We start from the raw sequence: 16,600 nt of genomic DNA, 5'->3' as shown, positions 1-16,600 counted from the left end.
GCAGGCCCTGCAGGATGTAAGGACCCCAATCCTTCTCTACCCCCATGTTATCCCGCTCATCATACACACATGTAATTGTGCACTGGGGCAGTGGCATCCCACTCCAGTACTCCTGCCTGGAAAGTGCCATGGACGGAGGAGCCTGGTAGGCTGCAGTCCCTAGGGTCGCGAAGAGTCGGACACGACTGAGCGACTTCACTTTCACTTTTCACTTTTATGCACTGGAGAAGGAAATGGGAACCCACTCCAGTGTTCTTGCCTGGAGAATTCCAGGGATGGGGTCGCACAGAGTCAGACCGAAGTGACTTAGCAGTAGCAGTATCCGTTGTTACACAGTAGATGTTTAATAATATATTTTAAATGAGTGAATGACTATATCCTGATTCTTGCTGTTAAAATTATATCATGATTACTTGGAAATGGTTCTGCAAACACATACACAAACACAATGATATAAATATGGCAAAATATTAATTGTTGAATCCAGCAATAGGTATTCAAGGTACTCACTTTTTGTCTATTTTCCCATTTGAAATTTTCCGTTATGAAACTTATTTTTGGTTTAAAATTTCTATGTCAATCAATTCCTATTATTATTTTCCTTGTAAATATATACTCATATAAATGCCTGATATAGTTAACCAATTCTCACTGTTGGATATTTAACTGTTTTTTTCTTTCTATTTCTGTTTAACTAGATTATTTTTCTATGTATTTTCCTATAAATAATGTGGTAAACATTCTTTTATGTAAATTTGGAACTATATCTCCGATTTGTTCTCAAAAACACATTTCTGAATGTAGGATTATTGGGGAAAGAAATGGACTATTTTTTTCAGAATCTTTTTTCCAAATTGCTTTCTAGAAAGATTGCATCCATTTATACTCCTCCAAAGGACATGAGTGGTATCCAGAGTCTCACTAGTATTTATTATCTTTCTTTTTAAATGTTAGTTTGGTTATTTTTTAAAAACAATGACTTCTTCTTAATTTGCACTTTTGGATTCTGATTGAGGCTAGACAGCATCCATTTGTGTTGTGGTCATTTATCGTCTGTGAACTGTCCAAGTGATAGCTTGCTCATTATGTCAGCTGTTTTCTTGTATATAGAGTGTCCTAGTCCTTCATTCTTTTTGTTTGTTTGTTTGTTTTTAAGTCCTGGGGTGCTTTGTCACTTGTTTATCTGACTGTGTTGGGTCTTAGTGGCAGCACATGGGGTCTTGGCTGCATCATTCAGGGCCTTAAGTGTGGCGCCACAGGCTCTCTGGTTGCGGGGAGCGGGCTCAGTAGTTGCAGCACAGGAAGTCCAGAGCACGTTGGCTCCAGTAGCTCTGACACGTGGGCTCAGCAGTGGTGGTGCACGGGCTCGGCTGCTCTGCAGTGTGTGGGATCTTAGTTCCCCAGTCAGGGGTGGAACCCATTTCCCCTGCATTGCAAGGTAGATTCTTAACCCCTGGACTACCAGGGATGTCCCAGTCCTTTATTCTCCTTGAAAACATTGTATCCCAGACCATCATTCCCCTTTTAATGTTGTCGATGGTATACGATGACACACAGAAGGTCTCAGGTCTATATGTGTGTGGTAAGAGATGTCCGCTTTCTCCCTTATTACCTCAACCTCAAACACAGCCAACTCTGACTGCTTACCGGAGGCAAGAGGGCCCAGTGGTTAAGAATACGTGCCACACACCTGGGATCAAATGCCAATTGTGCCCCCTGCTAAATGCCATGGGTGCATGCTAAGTTGCTTCAGTCGTGTCCAACTCTTTGTGACCCCATGGACTATATAGCCCTCTAGGCTTCTCTGTCCATGGGATTCTCCATGCAAGCATACTGGAGTGGGTTGCCATTTCCTACTCCAGGGGATTCTTCTCAACCCAGAGATTGAAACCACATCTCCTGCGTCTCCTGCACTGGCAGGCAGGTTCTTTACCACTAGTGCCACCTGGCCCTAAGCAAATTTCTTAATCTCACTGAGCCTCCACTTCTCATCTATAAAATGGGGATGATGAGATTATCTATCTCCTAGTGTTGTAAGGAGAAATGAACTATTGTTTATAAAGTGCTTAGAATAGTTCCTGATATATAGTAAATGCTACATAAATTTGGTTTTTCTTGTTACTTACTGCAGTGAACCTGTGAGTCTTAACATTTTGAAAGGATTTTGTTTGCAAAGCTGATATCTCATCAGTGAAAGAGAAAACTATGTTTGTCAAGCAGGGGATGTGCCCCGTTACAAACAAACCTAGGTCTATGTTATTTTAATTTGTACTTCAAAATACATCTCTCTTTTATTTTTGTTAGATGTTATTAAATTTAAACAAACTAATTATATGCCCAGACACTACTGTTCATCTCTGTCAGCTTATCCCATTTGGCATGGGACTTAAGCTTGTGACTAAAGATCCCAAGAAAGTGAACAGAAAATAAAAACTAGAAATACTCTTTAGTTTACGAGGTATTTGTTAAATTGCAGGCCTCTGATAGGTCAGGTACTGTGGATTCCATGCTGAGTAAGAATGGATACACGGTCCCCGGTGTGGGTCCCTGGAGTGGAACCATCCCATCCTGGTGAGGCGCCCACCTGGTTTAGAATCTGGAACAAGGATACATGGGACACATTCCCGGGTGTGGCAACAGGTGTCCAGTAACCTTGGCTGGGTTCTGACAACCTGGTTTCTCTCCACTGCTGCCTGTTTTCCCAGCCTGCTTCTCCAGCCTTTCCTGTGGACTTCAACAGCTTTCCCACTCCCTGTCTTTCCAACATATCCCATCTACTTTTATAGAGCCAGAGTCCATTTCTGAATTTGCAACCAATAACTGGTTCACACCTGTTAATGATTCCATTTCTAGAACTAACCTGAAGGAAGTCCCTTTGTTCCAACCGACCTACCAGCCCCCATAGACAATGAGGCCCTGGACCAGGTTTTCTTGTCAGTGATGCCATCATTGTGCTTTGTCTCTTTGGGTGAGTGACTTACCTCCTCTGGGCTTCACGTATAAGTGGAGGAGTGAGCCTGGATAACCTTAAAATGCTCCCTTCTCTGATGTCCTGTGGCCTTGGAGGCCTTTTCGCAGTCCAGTCCACAGAAATGGGATATCCTCCCCAGCCTTGCTTCCTTCCCTGATTTCAGCCCCACACTCTGGCCTTACCTCACCCAGATTCTTTGCCATATTAACCTCAAACTCTCTCCTTCCTGGGCATATGGATCCCATTTTTCCTTAGCCTAAGAGCCCTCACAGTTCAGGCAAAAGAAGCTTTTACTACCTACCAAGAGCGCCTAACACAGATACTGATTCTGAAGGTTGAATACTATTAGGCACTGATTTTAGATACCCATTGTAAGAACACTGAGAATCATCTGGTTTTTCTGTTCCTGCATCAGCTGCCCTTCTCCTGAAAGTTCTCCATGGGATTTGGGGGAACCCAGGACATGGCCCTGGGAGCTGCTGTCTGGGGTGGGCTGGGCCTCACTCTTAACAGCTTCACGAGTTGAGGATACAGAGCCTCTGGTTCCTAGAAAGGAGCTCCAGGTGGACCCTGACCTAGTGAGTCTCCCTGTAAAACCCAACCAGCACCCTGGGCACGCCGGCCACCTATAGGGAGGACGGGCTGTACTTTGTCTGACCGGATCTTCCTTCCTGTTTGCAGACCATGGGGGATGTGAAGCTGGCCGCCCAGACACACGTTTCCAAAACCTCCCTCACTGTGGATCACTCAAGAGTCAGCTCCATGCCCCTGACTGAGGCCCCTGCTTTCACTTTGCCCCCTCGGAACCTCTGCATCAAGGAAGGAGCCACCGCCAAGTTTGAAGGGAGGGTAAGCAGTGAGGCTGAGCGGCGGCTTGGGCGGGGAGTGTGGGGAGTGCGGTGGTGGAGGTGGGCGTGGTTGGGTGGGTGGGAGGTGGGGAAGTGGGCGTGGGCTGGGGGTTGCTTCTGTTCCAGCCTTCTCAGCAGCTGACATGGAGGAAGCCTGATTTCCTTTGGACCCTCATATAAAATGAATACAAGTCCATTGGCCCTATTTCTTTTGTTTAGAGTTGACTTTGGGTTGTGTTGGAGAATTGGGGGTTGGGGAGGGACAGTGAGATGTTTTGCTATTTATGCAAGTCATGTTCTGGTTCGTGCACCTGATTATAGAAGAAGGGCAGGGTGATGGCAGGAAGTGTACAACTTGGATTTAAATGTGTGTGTTAGTCGCTCAGTTGTATCCGAATCTTTGCGACCCCATGGACTGTAGCCAGCCAGACTCCTCTGTCCATGGAATTTTCCAGCCAAGAATACTGGAGTGGGTTTCTATTCCTTTTTCCAGGAGCTCTTCCCCACCCAAGATCGAATCTGGGTCTCCTTCATTGCAGTGAATTCTTTACCATCTGAACCATCACTTTAAAGATGTGCCCTCAAATCTGGACAGTGAAAAATGAACTCTCATTTTTCTCTTACTTCCTACCTGGAAGGAGTGTTTGGTTAATAACCTCTTGTGTATCCATCTGGTACATCCAAAGCAATGGGGTAGGAGAGAGTACTCCTCATTTCAGTTTTGACACCTTTTGCTAATAAGTATTGGTCTCTTGCCCTTACTGGGCATCCATTTCTTCCTCTGCAAACAGACAATAATATTTCCTTGTCCACCTTGTACTAAAAAGGAGAAGAAGATGGGAAGACTATCAGTAAGAACATTGAGGTTATGCCCAGCTGGTCAGACCATTAGTAAGCTGCTGGCTCAAGCCACCAGGAAGTCAGATCATCAGCTTGACTTGGAGATGCACATGGAAGTCAGAAGGTTTGCAAGTAATATTTGTCCTAGATTAAACACAGGCAGTCTTCCCCAAGAAATGCTTTAGAAGCTGGAAGGCTTTGATCTGAGCAAAAGACAGTTGAGGTGATGAACTCACAGGTTGCACTTTGAGTCTACAAGTTAAGTCTGTGGATGGAAGGGGTCAAGAGCATCACTCTTCCTGGATGTTGCTGGGCCTTGCCTTTGTTTAAGTGGCAGGTTTGGCTGTGTGGTCATCTGTAGAGTATTCAGGGGCTATGTTATATGCTCTATACAGGCCTGTCTAGTTAACTGCTGGTAGATCTGACGTTCCTTGTCATATTGTATCTTTTACTTAAAGAAGGGGAATGTTGGTGATGCTACTGAGGGGTCACCTCTTCTCTCTGGGCTCTATCAGCATGAGTGTTCTTTTATGTTGCTCTGACTGTGGTCCCCCATCCTCCCATGCCCATAACTGTCAGGAAAGAAGCAACAGGAAGAGTCTCTGGGGATTTAGAAACATGAGTGAAGTTTTAATATATGATACAACATGATGAACACTGAGAATGAGCCTGTTAAATGAAAGAAGCCAGACACAGAAGACCACATGTCGAATGATTCCATGTATCTGAAATGTCCAGAACAGACAAACGTATGGCAACAGAAAGTAGATGAGTGGTTGCTGATGGCTAGGGAGGAAGAGTGGGGAGTGACTGCTGAAGGGTGCAGAGTTTCTTTTGGGGATGATGAAAATGTTCTGAAACTAGGTATTAGTCATGGTTGCACATGGTTGCATATGGTTGCACATGTTTGGATGGCATTATCAACTCAGTGGACTTGAGTTTGAGCAAACTCTGGGAGATAGTGGGCTTCCCTTGTGGCTCAGCTGGTAAAAAGTCCACCTGTAATGAGGGAGACCTGTGTTTGATCCCTGGATTGGAAAGATCCCCTGGAGAAGGGAAAGGCTACACACTCCAGTATTCTGGCCTGGAGAATTCCAAGGACTGTATAGTCCATGGGGTCACAAAGAGTTGGACACAACTGAGCAACTGAACAACATGGTTTCATGACTTTTGAATATGTTATAGAATACTGGATTTACACTTAAAAAATTAAAAGTGAACTTTGGAAAAAAATGGCTTGTCAAAATTGATCCATATCCACCCTCCTACCCTATTGTTTGTCAGAGATGAATTCCTCCTTCAAATTAATACAAACTGTGGAGAGTAAGAGATGACCTAGCCTCTATAGATGGAGAGGTGTTGTTTTGTTTGCTGATTGTGGAGGTCATGAAGGAGCTGAGCCTTTGGGCTATTTGAGTTGGAACCTTTGTAGAATGAACACTGACCCAGGAGTCCACACATTGGAGTTCTCTGTTGCTCAGTTATTCTCAGATTGGCAGGTCAGACCTTCTCTGGACCTTGGTTACCTTATCTGAGAAGAAACAACTAGTTGTTTCTGTATAGATGTGAAAAGAAAACAAATTGAGGAAGAAAATGGTAAAAGCAGTTCATAAAGTAAAAAAGTATAGTAGTAACAGTATTTTTTTTTAATGAGGTAACATTAAAATATGTAAATTTGACTATCTTAAACAATTCAATGGCATTTCATACATTCATGATGCTGATTGCAGTATTCTTAAAGCAGAGCATTCTCTAGGTGAACATTTTATTCTGCTGATATTGAGGAAATAGTTGACTTTGTATATTACATGTGGGCTGTAGGTCAAAGTGAGTGTGTTTCTTAGAAGTCAGTCTGTGGAGCTCGGTTACCACTCATCAACTCCCTGGAATTAACCCAGAGCAACACTATGACAGCATGCTGGTGCATAGTGGACACAGAAGGAAGAAGATTCCAGAGAGATGTTAGGTGGAGTGTCTGGGCTCCATCTGAGAACTTCCAGAGAAAAACACAGAGGGAAGGTCTTTCATAGAAAGTGCTTTATAAACTAGCATGTTGTGAATGTGTATTATCACTGTAGCAAAGGACACAAAGGAATGCCTTGCATCAAGGTAGAGCCATGTCAAATGACTTCAGAATGAGGAAGTGGTTGTTTGGATACCAAAATGCAGTTGCGCAGTGGATGCACCTGATCTGGCATGAGGGAAGGGAAAGGTAGAGTCTGAGTGACACGAGCTTAGAGCAGGAATTTTCTGTTTTAAAAGACTGAGTGCCAAATGGGGTCACCTCCTCATATCCTTTAGGCTTTTTCCACGTTGTGGCAGATACTTGGGGCCAACATGTAGCCCACAGCCAGCCCCCTTCGCCCTTCCCTTTTCTGCTCTAGGGGCACTGCACAGTTTGCCTTTGCAGCTAAGAGCGGCTCAGTGACACATTTGGCTGAAGTTTGCTTGCATATTTTTGGTAAAACTCTCTCTTTTCTGATCAAAACAAATCACTGGTTCTCTCATATTCCACCTCACCCTTGCTTTCTATCTTAACTGCTGATTTGATGCCTGGAGCTCAGGCAGTCATATTGAAGCTATGAGGGAACACACCAGAATACAAAGAGTTGGTCAGTGTGGGCATGAGCAATGTGCATGGGAGTGGAGGGCACAGCAGTGGAGGGAGCACAAAGACCAGCAGCTAAGACACAAAAGCCCTAAGGCTTAGAGAGTTTCCCGGATAGGATCTTTGACTGTGGTCATTCACACAGGAAATTTTACCGAAAGTGTTCCTAACACCTAATGAGATGCACGTGGAGATACCGTCTCTTTAAATGATGGGAATAAATAGGGGAGAAGACATAGCACGGAAAAGAACCAAAAAACCCTTTCAAGTCCTTACCAAATCTACCAACAGTGAGGGGAGTGCTTGAGTTGAATGTGCCCTGCAGATAAAGCATCCCAGAGGGATTTGCTCCTCCCTGGCTGTGGCCATCTGGCTTGAACCAACAGGGTCTAAGGCCTCTTAAGAGGAAGTCAACCAGATGGTGTTACGTGATGATTTAATGTCATTATAGAAAACTACTGTTTGATCAGGGTCTACTGCTTAGGCCAAAGCTACCTACCCCCTCCTCTTTCTTTGTTGGCTCTGCCAGCTTAAGAAGATTGTATTTTCCTAGAACTCATTCAACTTTGGATCCATACCTCATCAGTACCACATTTAGACAACCTGAACCCACATTCTAGAAACCTGTTTCGTCATCTGGCCACACTGTCACATAAGAGCAGGGCATCTTGTCTGCCCAAGAGATGTACCCAGTGGAACCACACCAACACCCATGTTCTGAGCATCCAGAACTCTGAAATTATCTACCAAAGGGCCCTGAGCCCACTTCTGATGACATCATGGGGCTCTTCCCATGAGAAGACTTTCCTGGGACTGAATGGGGTGATGGTCAGGGACAGCAGTTTGCTTAGGGAACTAAAAAGGTAGATGAAACTCAGATGTGGGGATCTGTTGTCCACCCATGGGCATAGGAGGACCCAACAGTGCAGATGCAAGTAGGGTGTGGTGTGCCACTGCCTGCTGAGTGTTACTGGGCCCAGCGTGTGGGGGGCCTCCATGGACAGGTAACTGGGTGCGTGCACATGCCAGGGGCTCACTGAAATGCTTCCTCCTGTTCTGTTGCCCATGAGGGCAGCCATGGGCTGCCTGCTTCCCCCGGATAGAGTCAAGTATGAAAGGAGCGAGATGGTAGGAGAAAATGCTGGAATTACTGGAGATTTCTCCCCTTTTGCCCTGGAATTCATTCTTATCAGACAAAGCAAACATGTTGCTAGGCCCTGGCTGTGCTGTGAATCAGATGAGCTGGTATTTGAGTGACTCTTGAAGTACAGCCCAAATGAGGTTTCAGTCCAGACTGAGGGGTTCAGTGTTCACTGAAGGGGTTTCACAATAAAGGGCTGGCCTGGCCTCATCATGGAGGGTGGAGGAAGGGACCAGAGAAGACTTGATCCATGAAAACGTGAATAACTCCTCAGTTTCTACTTTAACCAACAGTGGTATCCTTCCCCCATTAACTTCTTCCCAGTTCACTTCTAACTCAGAGGCGCTCAACCACTTAGAGAAATTTGAAGGGAGCATCTAGTCTGCTTTCTGTCCTCAAAAATCTTTTTTTGGGGAAGTGGGGGGTGAGGCTTAGCTTGCAGAATTTTAGTTCCCCAACCAGCGATTAAACCCGGGCTGAGGCAGTAAAAGCACCCAGTTCCAACCACTGGACCATCAGGGAATTCCCTGTGCTCAGAAGTATTAGTAAGTTTTAACCACAGGTTCTTAAGAAAAACATGTGCGTATGAAACAGTAGGATATGACAGTATAATTAAATGCTTGAAATAGCACAATTAAATAGTTTGTACTATGGGAATTTAGCGGTGATTAAGATGAGGTTTGCAGTGGTTTGGAAACTGATTTATTGCTTCCTGACTTTGGTCCTCCCACCTCGTCCTTACAGCCTTATAAGTCTGACTGTCACCTCCCTGCTTAATATCCTCAAACCTTCGATGAGGTTCCTCAGCGCTGCCCACAAGGCCCTTCTGGTCAACTCCTGGCTTTCCAGCCCTGAGCTCTTTCCTCCCTTCCTTGCTGTAGCATTGCTTGCCCAGCCCTACTCACCCACACAGATGCAACATGGATACTTAGTTCTGCTATCACCTTTGTAAGAAAGGGTAAACAAGGAAGGCATTTTATCTTCCCTATTGGTTAGGAATGGGGACAGAGTGTGACAGGAAGGGAACTAGCATTTGTCATTGCCTTATTGGTGTCAGACATGTGATCTTAGTCCTTTTGTCCTCATGGCAAAGTAGCTTTGTCCCCATTTAAAAGTTTAAAAAAAATTTATAGAATTTTTAAATGTAATACTATGCTTATAGTTATTTCAAGATATTGGCTATATTCCCCGTGTTGTATAATACATCCTGGTAGCCTATCTTACACCCAATAGTTGTACCACTTACTCTCCACCTCTAGAGTGCCCTTCCCCACCCTCCCAATTGGTAGCCACTACCAACTTGTTCTCTTATATCTCTGAGTCTGCTTTTTTTTTTGTATTCACTAATGTGTTGTATTTTTTTAGACTCTACATATAAGTGATATCATGCAGCATTTGTCTTTGTCTGACTTATTTCACTTAGCATAATGCTCTCATATCCCCATTTTTATAGAAGAAGAACCCAGGGGCTCAGAGTAACTACAGACGTTGCCAAGGTTATGTCAGTGAGTGAAGGAGGCAGTACTTTTGGGTCCAAATTTTGTATTCTTCTCACTGTATGATGTCATCCCTTTTGTATGTGTCGTCTGGTTCCTTGAACTCGGTGGTTGTTTCTTATTCATCTTTGTTCCCCAGGAGTAACACAGTGGCTGCCACATGACGGGTGCTCAATAAATGTTTGGTTTCCTTGAGAAGGTGATAGGGTCTGACTCCAGACCTCTTACCAGTTATGTTCATAGGCATTTGGTCCCATGTTTCTTAGAGGCTGTTGTTCCCAGCCACCACCCCCCCATCCTGTTCCCTGCAGTGTTCCTGTCCATATCCATGCACCCCTGCTTCCTTCTTTACCTCAGGTCATGCCTTTATCAAGAATACCCTTCCTTCTCCCACACTGTCTTATCCAGCATCAAGGTCCATTTAAACCCTACCTCCTTCAGGCTACTTTCCTTAAGTATATTTTCTCTTTAAAGCATTTTATTAGAGGACAGAAGAACCATGGTAATAGGATGTAGAAAATTCCCAATAATCACATAAAATCTTTCGTGAGTAATAACCACAGGAAAGAGTTGACTACCTTGGCCTTTTTAAAATGTATTATTCATTACTCATCTCTGTGCCTATAATTTTATTATAAAGAAAATAATTATTTAAATGTTAAACTATTTTTAAAACAAGTATTCCAGCAAAAGTAAAAATATTCCTTGCCTTGACCCTTACTTCCAGAGGTATACACCATTAACAATTTGGGTATCCTTCCAGAAATATTCCATGCAAATATAAGCATAAATCTGCATATGATTTTGCATATACAAATGGACCCATCTACATGCACTGATCTGCAACTTGCTCTTTCTGCTTAACATCTCTTGGCATTTCTTTTTAGATGTTAGCACATAGATCTACACCATAGGTATATCTGAGCTGATTCTTAGATTTCTAGCCCTCAATTGCTTCCCTCTCTGAATTCCTATAATACTTATATGACTCATTTTTTAAATTAATATGCAGCTTTATCAGTTATTATTTATTGTCTTTTGCTTCCTCATTGCAAATGAGTTCTTTGAGGTCTAGAACTGCGTTGTCCAGTAGGATAGCCACACGTGACTACTTAAATTTAGGTTAAGATTAATTAAAATAAAATAAAAAATTCAGATCCTCAGCCTTGCTAGCCACATTTTCAGTGCTCAATGTGGATATTGTGTTGGGCAGCACAGGTTATTGAACATTTCTATCATCACAGAAAGCTCTATCGGGGAGGGCTGATCACGGCCACTTTTGCATTTAATTCAGTCCCCATGTAACCAGAGGTCCATAGCTAGAAGATATATTGACAATAGCTCTTCCATTCATAGTAGAAAGTAGACATTAAATATTTGAGAATTTTCTTAGGGCATAAAATTCATTCAAAGAAAAATATAATCCCTTGATGAATGAATCTTTGTCTTCCACTTTCATTGAAGAATGGTAATCTTGGTGTTCCAACAAGCTGAACATGCTCCCAAAATTTCTGTGGCCATCTGTTCCAACTGATTCAGGAAGTCTCATGACAAGGAGGCTGGAAGTGGGTTTCCTGGTGTCACAGAGTTCCTGAAGTATTCAGAAGAAAAGCAATAGAATGGAAATGACAGGGCAGGTCATGCTGAAACTACAATTGTCAGCAGTTGGTGGCTATTCTGGTTCAAAATGTCAGGCTGAACCGATTTATTAACTTCTTCTCCCTCCAAATATGCCATTGAAATGAGAGAAAGGGTTAAAAAGAGTTAATTTAGAGTTGCACTGAGAACAGGAGAGGGGAATTAGTGGATGGGGGGTGTGCATGCTGTAACATATGAGAGCCACATATTTGAGATGAAAGGATTTGGAAACTAAGAGTGAACTGTAGGGCAGATATCAGGGTGACTAAGGGATGTTTGTTTAATATCTCTATGGAGAAAACCAAAGCTTGTGGTATGGATATTAATCAGTATCAGAAAGTCTTTGTGCTTTGCCACCAGGTAAAAATGTGTTGGATGTCCAGTTGCTGTCCAGTTACTCCATGCCCAGACACTCCAAGTGAAGCCCACCAGTAGGCATGCCCCACTCAGGGACATGGAGCTTGCAGTTAAGCCCCTCACTGAGGGAGGTAAGACTGCACCCAGGGGATGGAAATTGTACATTTGGAAACTAGTTCATCAATCATAGATTGTGAAGAGTTAATTCATGGCCACCAGATGTTTGAAGAAAATATTTGTACAATGTAATATTGCTATCAAGAAATTGTTCTTTTTGAAAGTCAACCTTTAGACAAAGCTCAAAAGTGTTAGTTATAGTAACAGAACAGCAAGTAAACTCTGTAAGCTTTGGCAAGCCATAAGCAAAGTAATGGTGAATGGTAAGGTTGAGGAGAGAAGGAGAGGAAGAGAAAACTACAAGGGCACTACAGTCCTCATCTTACATGGTGGGAAGTGAGATGCCATCTAAAACAGATGGATCAAATAACAGAGACCTGGGCGTATGACTTAAAACCATAATGATAGAGGTAAAAAATGATCAGCCCATCGGCCATATTTGGCACGCAGACCTTTTACATTTGGTCAGCAGTATTCTCAAAAAAATTTGAGCTAAGATTTACAAATGGAAAGCTTACGCATATAATTCATTTCTGAATGGCTTTTCTCAAAAAATATCAGGCAGCACTTCCATGTGGCAACACTTGATGAGTGGACACTATCCTTACATCTAAGCTCATCTTTGCCAGGTTGTTATAGTCTCCCCCTACTGCCCACTCCCAGTCATCTCCCAACACGGCCAAGCATCTGTTGCCAGTTATGACTTTGCAGTTTCCCTAACCACGTTCATGTTGATGGTGGAAAAGCTACAGATGGATAGGAAGAGGCATATGCCTCGTGACATTTCTTGTCTCCACCCACTTTCTATACATGGGTATCTTGCCCAGACTCTCTAGGCATTTGAATTTGTGATTTTGCCATAAATGTACAATAGAAGACCTAAAAATCAAAAAATGATTGGTGAGAGGGAGGCAGTATAAATCAGTGAAATTTCTCATCATTTATTGTAGGCATCCACTAAGTGCTTTCTAAATTCTTAGATCAAGAAATAGACCCAGAGTAGATTATCTAGCATTACAGAGTTTAATGATAAGAAGACTAGAAAGATTATTTCAATGGTTATATTTGGTAAGTGATATCATTTCAGGGAGGGCAAAGAGTGAGAGGGAAAGAAACCTTTCATCATTTTGTACCTTCAACTTTTACCTTTTACTTTATGCACATTTTTATAGCTTGAATTTTTAAAATAGTAGGTGGGAATTACTTCTGTAATTTCTAAAAGGCACAATAAAATTGCCTGTAAAAAGACGTGGTATCTGAGTTCATTGTTCAGATTCTGACTGATAAATGGTCAAAGATGAATACAGTTTGCATTGAAAGAAACATAAAAATATATGTGGAAAAATATATAGCACTGCATCAAAATACCTGACACTGCCTGCAACTAGAACACTGGAAATTAAAATACTTGAAAAATATTTATGTACCTGACAAACTGTTTAATAGCAACTTATTAATGCTGAGAGCCCAGTGCTGGGAACTGAGGAGACAGGGAATCATGCTAGGAGCACCCATTGCTGGCTTAGCCTTTCTGGGGCTCAGATTGATAGAATGTTACAGGAGCAATAAAACATTGATGTGCTTTGTCAAGAATTCTGCTTTTGACACTAAGTTAACTCTTGAAGAGGGAAAGAAGTAGTTTGTACAAAGATGTTTGAAGCAAATATGATAAAACAGGAAGTAGTTTGTGCTCAAAAGGAGGTACTTAAGCACATCATTTGGGGAGCTATGCCCTTAAATGGAAATGTGTGTGAATAACACAAGTGGAAAGAGAAGTAGAGCGGGGACTCTGAGCAGTCTGATCACTGCCACATAAAAGCATATATGTGTTCACTACCTGAAATTAGAGTAGGATTTGGAACCACGTAAATAGAATTGTTGTTGTAAGTTCTCTAAGTGTCTGTGTTTTTTAACTTTGTGGTGACAGTTTACCTTTCAAGGAAGAGAATTTGAGTGCTATCTAGATACATCTGTCTTTACTAATAAGGCCTTTGGGCTTCTGTTATTTTAACATGTTTCTGATTAGTTGACTGCCTTGAAACAGAAATAAAATTGTGTGGCAAGATGAGCACTGAGAAATGGAGACGCCAGATTAGGCTTTTCTTACTCTCTGTTTGCTCGCGGTGGCTGGAGGGACAGGTGTGCAGTGCCAGTTTGGCATTCATCAGTAGGGATCTACGTGGGAAGGCCTGGTTTATTTTTTCACGTAGACATAATTTCTGTAGAGCCCCAAGGTGTTACATTCCTTATGATACGAAACTTCCTTCCAACTTTAAATGAAGTTAACAATTAAGTTGGAACTTTCTTAAAAGTTGGCCAACCTGAGTCAAGTTTCCTCTGTGCTCTGGATCTTGAGACTACACAGAAAAAAAATGTAATCAACATCATCAGTAATCTTGCACCTAATGGATTATCTATTTTGATAATGGAGAATTAAACTTTTCTCTGACGCCTTTTGTAGCCCCCGCAGTCCACTGTATTCTTTTCTATTGCCACATTTTAGAAGGGTTTTATTCTGCAGTCTACAGTTTAGAATTCTATGGGATGAAAACATAGTATGTGGTAGAAAGAACACTGGACTAGGGTTCTGGTTCCTATGAAGCTGCCTTGAAACTTTCAACAAACCACCAAACCTCCCTGACTCAGATTTCTTCTTATAACAAAATAATTTAGATGTCCCTTAAGGCCCTTTGCGATCTGAAATTCTGTGATTTATATATTGTACCACGTGTTCCCTATTTCCCATGTCTAATTCATTAAAAACACACCTCAGTCCCAGCTCCTCATAAGTGCCCAATAAGGAGAGATTATTTGTTCAGTCTGTGAATTTTCTAAGTTTTAATCTCTTGTATCACTAATGTTCTGCTTTTATATAAGATAGATTTTGTGTTGGATTTGATTCATTTTACTAATGTTAATTGAACACTTTACCACGAGACAGTTATGGTTTTAGTTGCTCAGAATGGGCACTGTTTAAGGAGAGCTATATTAGCCTCTGAGGACTGGAGTATTTGGGATCCACAAGTCAGGTTGGGAATTGGGCTGGTGGTTGTATGCCTGGATCTTTGTCTCTAATTTGCCCTGACCTCTGGTCCTTCTTTTCCTCATCTTTAAATAAAGAGCTTAGACCGATGACTCTGAAGCCTCTTCCTGCTCTAACATGATTCCATGACATAAAATTTAAACAAGATTTTGGAGTAGAGACCTAGTGGCTTTATCAGTGTGCCCACCAGCTGACCCGAACTACTGCATGAAGTTGCGACACTCGGGAAGGCTGACCTGAGTGGATTGTTTACAGGTGAATTCAGTTCAGTGAACAGTAGCTTCATGCAGGCTGTTTGGTGCACTGGGGATAAAATGATGTCAGAGAGGATCAGGAGACTGTCTCTCCATTCAGGAGATTCATACTGTCAATCAGCTGAGGCTATGAATCAGCTTCTCCACACCCAGTCCACACACACCAGTCCCATCCCCCGCCTCTGCTCAGGAGCACTCTGAAATGAGAGGGGGTGGGGCACAGTGATGGTGAATAGATGTGTCCTGACAGGGCTGGCCAAGTAATATGAGAATAAGAAACAGGCTGTCGTGTTTCTCATGGGTGACACCCTGGTCCCTGAGCTGCTCTCTAAGAGACGCAGGTCTGTTCCCCCCTCAGAAAACTCCCTCAGGATTCAGGGCAGGCTGAGGTGTTGGGAGCAGGATGGGGGCCTGTTGAATGCTGGAGTGTGGTTGGGGCTGTGGGAAGGTTGTCTGTGGAGTGTGAAAGACTTGGCTCGGCCGGCCCCCCAGCTCTGGGAAGCCTGACAGGGGAGTGAAAAATGAGCCTGGAAGAGTTGGAACCAGAAAGGCAAGGGAAAGCAAATCAAACCTGGATCCCGATTTTAAAGGCGTGAGGCTGAGGGATCCAGGCACCTGGACATACTTTCCACAGCCTGTCACGCTGGCCTCACCTCCTTGGTGAGTAGTGAGGGGAAGTTGAGGCCATGGAGGCTGGTTCCCTGGGCTGCAGCCCCCACAACCAGGCTCCTCGGAGGCAGACACTACCCCAGTAAATGTCATACTCTGTGGGGCCAGAGGACGGGAACACTTGCCACAGTTTAGTCCAGAGAGGAGAGGGAAGACCTTGGTTTCTGGAAGTGGGGCACATAATGACGTAGAACCGGTGGGTTCCTCACACACATGTAAGGAATGCTGGTCCCTGATTAATGACTTACCTGGGGCACAGCTCTTGTAAAAGTCAAGTAAGTCACCAACCCACCCCGACCCTTTCATTTTTAACAGCCAGAGCATGACTTTTCGAAGTCTGGGGTAAGATCTGGACACCTAGGTGCCTGAGTCATTGGTGGAGACCTTGTGTAGTGCAGGATTTCTCAAAGTGGGGTCCATCAGAACCCACCAGAATGCTTGGAAATTCCCACCCAGCCCCACTGAGGTGAGATCATGGAATCCTCATCTGAGTACACCATCCCTATACACAGGTTCTTCTCCAAGCCACTGACATGAGATTATTGGTCTCGAGAGATGGAAGCAAAGGTTATGGCTGCAGGTTTCAGCTGCACAAGGGTGGCAGAGCTCATGGGTGTG

The 16,600-nt window shown here is 43.3% G+C and overlaps 1 protein-coding gene across 4 annotated transcripts in view; it reads left to right on the top strand.

The window, feature by feature from the left end:
- The window catches only part of MYLK (myosin light chain kinase), a 282,381-nt gene that overhangs the window by 89,976 nt on the left and 175,805 nt on the right, over positions 1-16,600 (top strand). For all 4 annotated transcript variants that reach the window (XM_070466095.1, XM_070466096.1, XM_070466094.1 and 1 more), the window contains one exon: positions 3,653-3,820. In XM_070466095.1, coding sequence (XP_070322196.1) covers positions 3,656-3,820 — 165 coding nt within the window. In that variant the 5' untranslated portion in view covers positions 3,653-3,655. Of the gene's footprint in view, positions 1-3,652; positions 3,821-16,600 lie in introns of those variants that run through there.

The sequence above is a fragment of the Odocoileus virginianus genome, chromosome 4, assembly GCF_023699985.2.
Source record: "Odocoileus virginianus isolate 20LAN1187 ecotype Illinois chromosome 4, Ovbor_1.2, whole genome shotgun sequence".
Lineage (NCBI taxonomy): Eukaryota > Metazoa > Chordata > Mammalia > Artiodactyla > Cervidae > Odocoileus > Odocoileus virginianus.
Note: the sequence above shows the minus strand (reverse complement) of the source record. Positions and strands in the feature narration are given on the sequence as shown.